The sequence below is a fragment of the Trachypithecus francoisi genome, unplaced genomic scaffold (assembly GCF_009764315.1).
Source record: "Trachypithecus francoisi isolate TF-2019V2 unplaced genomic scaffold, Tfra_2.0 Lachesis_group19, whole genome shotgun sequence".
NCBI classification, from domain to species: Eukaryota; Metazoa; Chordata; class Mammalia; order Primates; family Cercopithecidae; genus Trachypithecus; species Trachypithecus francoisi.
In genome coordinates this window covers 33,572,384-33,581,410 of record NW_022681464.1, presented here as the reverse complement: position 1 = coordinate 33,581,410, position 9,027 = coordinate 33,572,384, and the positions used below count along the sequence as shown (strand labels likewise).

The 9,027-nt window shown below is 42.1% G+C and overlaps 1 protein-coding gene and 1 pseudogene across 1 annotated transcript; both read right to left on the bottom strand.

Moving 5' to 3' along the window:
• Nucleotides 1-1,999: 1,999 nt before the first annotated feature.
• Nucleotides 2,000-6,308, bottom strand: CTAGE1 (cutaneous T cell lymphoma-associated antigen 1). Its single transcript, XM_033178149.1, is given in 2 exon segments — nt 2,000-4,930; nt 4,932-6,308. Coding segments are annotated over 2 exon segments (2,325 nt in total). The 5' UTR covers nt 6,273-6,308; the 3' UTR covers nt 2,000-3,946.
• Nucleotides 6,309-6,897: 589 nt separating this feature from the next.
• On the bottom strand, nt 6,898-7,692 carry LOC117064068 (annotated as a pseudogene).
• Nucleotides 7,693-9,027: the final 1,335 nt, after the last annotated feature.

Sequence of the window (9,027 nt, the reverse complement as noted above, 5' to 3'; positions counted from 1 at the left end):
GCTGCACAACCACATGGCTAACTATACACAGCCATTATACAGAGCAAATGTATCAACTTCTGCCACGGGAGGCAGGAGTTCCCTTTCTGGTCATTAATAATGAACTCTTCAGTAAGTAGGGAAACGTTTACCAAATAAAATGGCCTGTTATAGATGATCCCCTGGGCAGCTGAGAAATCGTGTGACCGCTGAGGAAAGAGCGAAGCCAAAGAGGCTGATGTTGTCGCTCGACCTTGCTTGTTGTCCTGGAAGCATCTCCGAACCGGCAGAAGATGTGACCTACTGGCTCTTTGTGCATAAGTGTCTAGTCCGAAAAGAAGTGGCCTGGTCTTTCCTATATTGAAATTCCGTTGCTTCCTTTCCTGGCAGCTGCATAATTGGGAATGCCGTGAAATAAAAACGAGGAGGAAGAAAATTAGAGCCGGGAAGTGTCAAGCTGATCGACTGCCAAGTTGGGGGATGGGAGTGTCGGGCAAATTCAGATTCTCCCAGGACCCCCCTCCCACCATGTCACCCCACCATTTAAAGCACTTGTTCCTCACACTTCAGGAAGTCTCTGGAGGCTCCTAGCTGATCTAATGCTTAGACTATAACTTGGCCTACAGTGATGTATTCAGAGGACTCTTTTGCAGTCATTTTAATGAGCGAAATTCCTGAAAAGGTGCTGACATTTTAATGCCTCCTATTGACACTTTACATTTAGAGACAACAGGCTTTGCACTGCATGCAAAATCCTTGCAAATCTGAATGCTCTGTGGTCTTAGCCACCTTGCCCAAACACGGGTATAATTATTAATAGAACAGATGAGGGACATGTTCATTTGAATGCATCTTCATACTGAAGACAGCTGAGTGTTACTTAATTGATGTTCAACACCCTTCAGAGGTAGGAGTATATTACCTGGCTTCTCAGATGGATGACTTCAGGCAGTGGAATGATAAAATCCAAAGCCTCAGGGCAGAGATTGTGCCTTTGATGAATTCTGCAAAGGGCATAATGATGCAACAGTGATGGGAAAATAAAGCCATTAATAATAGTGTGATGAAACCTGTGGCTGCTCAGCTGCTTAAGAATGTAACCTAGCTCTGGTGTTTTGCCAAATTCCATTAAAAATTTGGTCCACACAATCATACACTTGTGAATTGAGAGCATGTATGCATTCCTTTCAATAAACCACAAAAGATGAGGTGATGAGAACCAACTTGACTATTTTGAACTTCAAAATGCCTTAAAAACTTTGGAAATATTATTAAGTTTTAAAAAATTTAGCTTGGAAACACATATTCATTGAAAGGCAATGATGTGTAAAGGACTGAACTGGGTGCTTAGTCCATGCCCTCCTGGCTTACTATCCAACAGGAAATAAAAATACATAGTTCATCACCATACAGGCTGATCACTGCAGACAAGGGTAGAGACTGTATGTTATGGGACAGGATTCACATGAAGGGCACCTCAGCCAGTCTTGGAGAGTAAGACAGGAGTCCCAGAGAAATCATATCAAATGATATTTAAACTGGTAGCTTAAGGAATAGTAGAAGTCAACTGGGGGAAAGAATGGGACTTGGTAAGGATACAGTGGACATGGGCTGCCATTGTAAAACTGCAGAGGAGAGAATGGACGCAGAATGTTAGTAAGACCAGGCAGCTCAGTTGGTTTAAGTCAACTGTATCTTAGTGAAAGCCACCCAGTTATCCCTCCACACCTTTAGAAGTGAGATCTCCATACAGAGATACTTCCCTTGAAAGAAGAAAGAGAGAGACAGAGAAGGAAAGAAGGAAAGAAAGAAAGAGGGAAGGAGGGAGGGAGGGAAGAAACGAAAAGAAGATTAAGGATTGGTGAGGATTGGCAACCCGGTTCATAGATAATGTGTTACCCGGTTCATAAAGAATGTTCTTAGATAATGTGCATATGATAATTTATTCATAGATAAAATTTGGTAAGAGAGTTTGAGGAAAAATTTCTGAAGGAAGATTGACTCAACGTGGATTTTTATAATAGTTCACTATTCATTATTTCAACTTTCTTTTTAGTTTATTAGGTTCATGGAAAAAAATTAGTAGTCATTCAACAAAAGCAAACATTATTTTTCTTTGTTACAAACAAGTAATGTCAGACACAAGGAATTGAAGTGACATTTTCAATCTCATTCGGGCCTATTCTGGGGGAAAGGTGGCAAGCTAGACACAAAGAGATGACAATATCTGTTTCATACTGAACCTAATGAAATGCAATGAACAATAAACTAATAAATAAAGCCAACAAATTATTTAGGAACAGTGCTCTAACTTTGGAAGTATCTAGAAATGGAAAACTCTGGAAATGGATGCCTGGCCCAACATAAAATTCCTCCACAAAGAGTTCTGTGGATATGATACATAGACAGAAATCCAGAAAAATCTCCTTAATCTTACAATCCCCACCTAACTTCCATTCTGGGAGTGAGATGTGTTACCCAGTTGTGAAAATAGTATGTGTCTTTTCTGATTAGAAGTTCTTCCTTGATACCTTGGATAAATAGTATTCGACAGTGAAGGAAGAAACCACTAGGCTTACCATTCTATTTTTGTCTCACTGGAAAGAAGGCAAGAGGTCTAGTATTAAAAAATCACCAGGAGTTAAATTTTTCCACTAGCAAACAGGGTTTTAACAGAACAGGAGGAAAAGAGACATAAAGTCACTGAGGATAGTGATGGTTCAAGGGAAGACGGAAAATGCATAGGAAGCCCCACTGTACAATAAGGGCACATCATGTCCCAAATCCTTACTTTTCTTTTATTACATTCAAGCAGAGACTGGAGTGGCACTAACTGCTGTGGGAGGCATGTGAGCCAGGATAGTTTTTAAAAGGGAGGGCAGGTTGTCCCCAAAAGAAGCAATGGCGTGGTGGCCCAGCTTGCATGAAGGACTAATCCAAAATTTGAGGGCATCTCTCAGGGGACAAGACACATTTCACCCTTTAACAGAATTCCAGAGAAGAGAGCTGAATCAGAAATCAAATTCACCAACTGCAATTAAACACAGTCTTAGATTTACTCCTTCCCCTTGCCACAGCAAGAGAAAAGCAGAACATACCACTAAAACTATTAGAGCACCAACAGAGGTAAAGGTTGGGAAAGAAGTCAGGAAAAATCTATCTATATAATTCTGGGGCAAGTCAAAGGTCTGGATAGAGTTGTTCCCACCAAATAAAAATAAAACAAAAGAAATAACAACACAATTATGTAATGATATGATGACAAACAAACGAAGAAATTAGCATAGGGAAGTCAAAGGGAAGGAAAGGGAGGGCGAAGAAACCATTTTTGAGGAAAACAGAGGAAACAGGAATACTTTCTGCTTTAAATGTTTTACACTATCAAAGTACTGAAAGAGGATCTAAAATCTATAAGAGAGGAGTTCCAAGGTAGATCTTGGTTTAAAGTTAAATATTCTAAAAGTTACATAGTATTCTACATTCCCACCTATACGTATTTATATAGTTTTTTTAAAAATCAATTAAAATATAAGCATAAAGTTACTTTCACATTTGTCTACAACCACAGTAAATACAGTTCTCGGCATAAAGACAATTTAAAGCCTCCCCACCTGCAAGATTACATATATAAAACTCCCACCATTGTTTATATAATAGTGGATTAATCAAATTAAAAGTTATACTATCTAGAATAAAACAAAATGAAAATAAATTACTCATAAGATTCATATTTAAATTATCCTCATTTACAAAATACTACCCTAAAAATTATAATTCCATTAAGTTTCAATCTGAACAGAAGTGTAATCACTTAAGTAACAGCAGTTACTTCAACTGAAAATGAGATCAGTCAAAATTACTTTTGAAGAGGGCAAACGTGTTGTCAGGTTTCTTGCTGTGTTTCTGGACGTTCAGTAGCAGGCTCATTTGAAGTCGAACTCAACCCTGATGGAAACTCATTCTGCCTTCAGAATGTGGTGGTGAGGGGTGGAAATCCAGGTCTTGGGGGACGGGAAGGAGGAAAACCCCTCGGTGGATAGACATTTCTCATTGCAAATGGAGCATGTGGTGGACCGGGGACAACCCTTGGTGGACAATAATCTCGAGAAGCTCCAAACATGGTTCCTGGAGGAGGTGGAGGGAAAGGAGGCCCTCTTCTCATGAACGGGCCCCTTGTATCTACTGGAAACGATGGACCTCTGATGGGAGCAAGAGGTGGAGGAATAAAGCCAGGGCCAGTTGCTTCATTTTCAGTGGGGAGAGATGGATCAGTCACCTTTAAATTACCAAGATTATCTTTGGTATCATTTCTACTGGATTCCATTTCTGAAGGCATTGACCCATCCAATTTACCCAAAGAAGGTGTATTAAAACTTCTGTGTTCTGCTGGTCCAGAGCATCTAGCAGAATTAGAATGAAATCTGTCTTGCCTTTGTGGCGGAAGAGCTGAACCAGGATATGACTGTCCCGGTGGAGGAAACACCATCCTACGGTCCTGTTCCCACGGAGGTGACAGGGGCCCAGTGCCAGAAGGAGCCCTGTGAGGACTGGTGAACCTATCACAGCTTGCTTCTCCTCTTTCATTGATCATCTGACGGTCCAGAGGATTCCCTGGGCCTCCTGAGCCTCTTCCTCCTCCCCTTGGAAGCAAAGGTGAGCGTCTTGGTGGACCCTCCAACAAAGTCGGAGGATAGAGAAAAGCTCTCATTTCAGATGAAGGCCGACCCAGTGGTGAGGGAGCATATGGGGAATGCTCTCTGCCAAATGCTGTATTTGGAACATCAAGTGCATGACGATCTTTTTCTAAAAGTTTTATTTTAAACTCCATATCAGTTAATTTTTGTCTGTTGTGAGCATTTACTTTCCTCAAATAATTGAGGTTTCTTTCGGCAGTCCAAGCTGCCAACCAATTATTATGTGATTTTTTTCTTTTGGAGAATACTCTTCCTTCGATAAAAACGAAGAGTTCTCTCAAATTCTTCAAGATCGTTGGCTCGCTTTCTGTAGGTCTCCAGCTCTTCAGTGGCATGGCTGATTATTTCGTCTGCTTTAGAAAGTTTCTCTTCTTTCTCTAACCGGCATTTTTCCTCTACTATTAATTTCCTGTAGAGTTTGGTTTCATTTCCTTGACACAATTCAGTCATTACTTTAAGTTTCTGTTGAAGTTTCTGGTTCTCACTTTCAAAGTGCGTGCTTTCTGACTGCAAAGATGCTTGTTCAGTCTGAAGATTTTTAATATGCTCTGTAAGCTCTTCCTTTGTTTTATCAACTTCAGATAATTGAATATAAATTTGGTTTCTTTCTCCTTCTAAGGTTTTTAAAGAAGCACATAACTTAGCAGTATGAATCAGTTTCTTCAAAGCTACTTTTGGAGGATTATCTAAGTAAGCACCATCTTCTGATTCATTGTTCATTTCTGATTCCAAGTTATCATCATCCGTCATGTCTTCTCGAAGCGTAGCAGTCGGATCTTTCATCATTAGCAAGCGTTCAGCCAGAGTCCTGATGTGATTTTCTTTATCATTTAAAACTTGTTCTGCGTGTACTTTGGAGTCTTCAAATGTTCTTTTCTGTTTAACAAGTTCACGCACTTGTTCTTTCCATACTTCAGCTTTTTGCAAAAACTGTTTCTGGTTTTCCTCAAGTTGAGAATTTTCATTCAAAGCATCTTGCATTTCTATCTGCAGTCGTTCTTCATTCATTTGAAATCTCTTGAAGGTCATTTTGGCTTCAGCTACTTGTGATTTGAGGGGTTTTGACTCATCTGCTAGAGACTGTACCCTTTTGGAAATATCTGCCATCAATTCATTTTGTTCAGAATGTTTAGATTTCTCTTCTTTTAATTCTTTTTCTAGACAGAGTATATCATGCTGAAGTTCAGAATTGAACCTGTTCAGCTTTTCACAGGTTGCCTCCAAACTTTGTGCTTCTGTTGCCACCTTCTCAAAACTGGAATCCTTTAAAGATGACTCTACTTCATAGCCTTCATACTCTTTTTGAACAAGGCTAAATTTTTCAAGTAGTTTACATTTTTCTTCAATTAGTCCAGAAAGTGCCACAGCACACTTTTTCTCTCTTCTCACATAAAGCCAACTCGTAACTGATCTAAAACTTCTCCACAAGAAGAGAACAGCAAAAAGTCCCACAACAGCTGGCCATATCACTAATTCCCACGGAAAATCGTAAGGATGAGAATCTGGTCTCATACCTTCAGGCAGTGCTGCCACCACCCTGCGCAGCAACTCCAAGACTAGCCCCAAGTACGGCTGAGGGTTAGTCCTAGGCTCCTCCATAGCACCAGAGCTGCCGTGGCGGTCGCTGCAGTAACCCCGGCCACAACAAGCGGCGGAGAAGACGCAGCATTCCGTCTGGAACCCGAATTCCCAACGGGCAACCGGAGCGTACCACTGTGGAGCCGGCTGCGGGGGGAGCTAGGGGACTCGGGCACCCATAGGCCTCACAGACCCACATGGTCCACCCCGGCCCCCTTGCTACACTTTACATCCTGAGGAAGCGCTAAAACCTATATTTTAAAACAACATCACATGGAGAGAAAGACTTAGGTGACCCAGCATCCCAGCTATGCTGGTCCCAAGCTGACACCCTAGCTAAATGTAGCCTTGTGCATGACCCCAGGTGAGGCTAGCAGAAGAACCTCCCAGCTGACAGAATGATAAGAAATAACACATCACTGTTTGAAGTCACTAAGCTTTGGGGTCACTTGTTACGCAGCGGTAGCTAGCTGAAATACCTGCCCCTTTATCACTTTGGTGCTTCGGTATCTGTGGTCTGAAATCATTAATTTGGGTGTTTGACTAAGATTATGCCTCATGGTAAATTCTGATAGGTAATTTTATAGCTAAAATACAAATTTTCTGATTGACCTTTGCTTCATTGAAGAGATATTTATTTAGCTCCTCCCAAATGAGACAGATTATGCTTTTTAGATTAGCTTCTTCCAGGAAAGGGCTCACCTCTGCCTAGCATGATCCTCAACTGTCCCATGTACAACTGAAAAACACTAATCTCATCCCCAGAAGATCCAGGGCACTTAGAACAGTGCTGGCACATAGAGAGTGATTCTCTTACCTGTCCATCAAACTTACCTGCTCTGTGTCCATTTCTGAAACACTGGCACTCCTTCAACATGGATGATGCCTTGCCCTGCAATGAGCCATCATCTCCCGCCCATGCACATATCTTCAACTCATCTGGAAAGCTCGCTCCTGCAGCGATGGGTATCCCAACCAGGTTACTAATCAGTGCCAGGACCAGGTTGATGCATATCCTCTGGACAGTCATCTTGGAAAGGTGAATGCTAGCCACCATGTTCAGCAAATCATTTCTGATGAGGACGACGTTGGCTGCCTCGATGGCCACATCAATGCTGGTGCCAATGGCAATGCCCACGTCTGCCTGGTCCAAGGCCAGGGAATCATCGACCCCATTCCCCACCATGGCAACTTTCTTCCCTTGGTTCTGGAGCTCCTGAACCTTGGCCACGTTGTGCAAAGGCAACACCTCTGCAAATACTTTGTTGATGCCAACCTAGGTGGCAATGGCTCTGGCTGTCTTCTGTTGTCCCCCGTGATCAGAACCATGTCGACCCATGCTTTGCAGCGTGTGCACAGCCAGGGCGGCCTCCTGCTTGACAGCTTCTGTGATAGAGATCATCTTACAGAGCATACCTTGACAAATTGCAGAAGTACCCGCTCCCTTTGCCAGCCACCATCTTCTGCCCGGATATGTATACAGTTCTTATATTTTCGTTATTAAAAGGCAACATGCTGACTGCATTAAAATTTAAAGGCCTCTGGGTGACAAAACCATTATAAGCAAAAACAAAAACAAGTGAACAGACTTGGAAAATATATGCAACATATAAATTGACAAAGGAATAATATTCAGAATATATAAAACACTAGGCTGAGTGCGGTGGCTCACCCTGTAATCCCAGCACCTTGGGAGGCCAAGGCAAGAGGATCACTTGAAGTCAGGAGTTCAAGACCAGCCTGACCAACATGGTGAATCCCCGTCTGTACTAAAATTACAAAAATTAGCCAAGTGTGGTAGTGGATGCTTGTAATCACAGCTACTCAGGAGGCGGAGGCAGGAGAGTCTCTTGAACCTGTGAGATGGAGTTTGCAGTGAGCCGAGATTGTACCACTACACTCCAGCCTGGGCAACAGAGCAAGACTTTGTCTCAAAAGGAAAAAAAAAAGCACTACAAATCATTAAGAAAAATATAGTTAATGGAGTAGAAACAGTAGACAAAGATATGTATGAAGAGACAGGCAATTCTAGAGGAGGGAAATCAAATGTCCAGGGAATACGTAAAATGATACTCAACCTCACTAATTAAGAAAAAGCAAATTAGAACAATGGGGTATGCATTCTCCTTCCGAAAAGATGAAGTAGAAGTATTTTCCCCCATTTCTCCTGCTAAGTACAGTTAAAAAAGATGGACAGTAGATATAAAACAACATGAGCAGACTGAACAGTGCAGAGAAGAGGGCAGACCAGCTAGAGATCTCAAAATCTGAGAAACAATAGGGCGGTGACTTCCGTGGGTTTTATTTTTGTCCCAAAGATGAGATGCTAAAGAAATGGGCAACCAGTAAATGCCACAGACATAGAGCAGGGAAAGCCTCTCTCTGGTTAAAAGACCAAAAGAGGAGCAGCCTAGCAAGACAGAAAACTCTTAGGTATGAACTGATCTTTCCCAGCAGAGACCACAGAAAAGAATTGTGGCCCACTCCGCCTCTGCCAGCGAAGTCCAAGAGGGTAACTTAAACTTCCACTCTGGAAAAGCTCTACTGAGCACCCCTTGCTTCCCCACAGCCCCTCCCCCTGTGACATGGTTTGGCTGTGTCCCCATTCAAATATTATCTTGCAGTGTAGTCCCCACTGGAGGGATTCAGTGGGAGGTGATTGGATCATGGGGGTAGTTACTCCCATGCTGTTCTTGTGAAAGTGAGTTCTCATGAGGTCTTATAATGGGCTTTTGCCCTTTGTTCAGCACTTCTCCTTCCTGCTGCCATGTGAAGA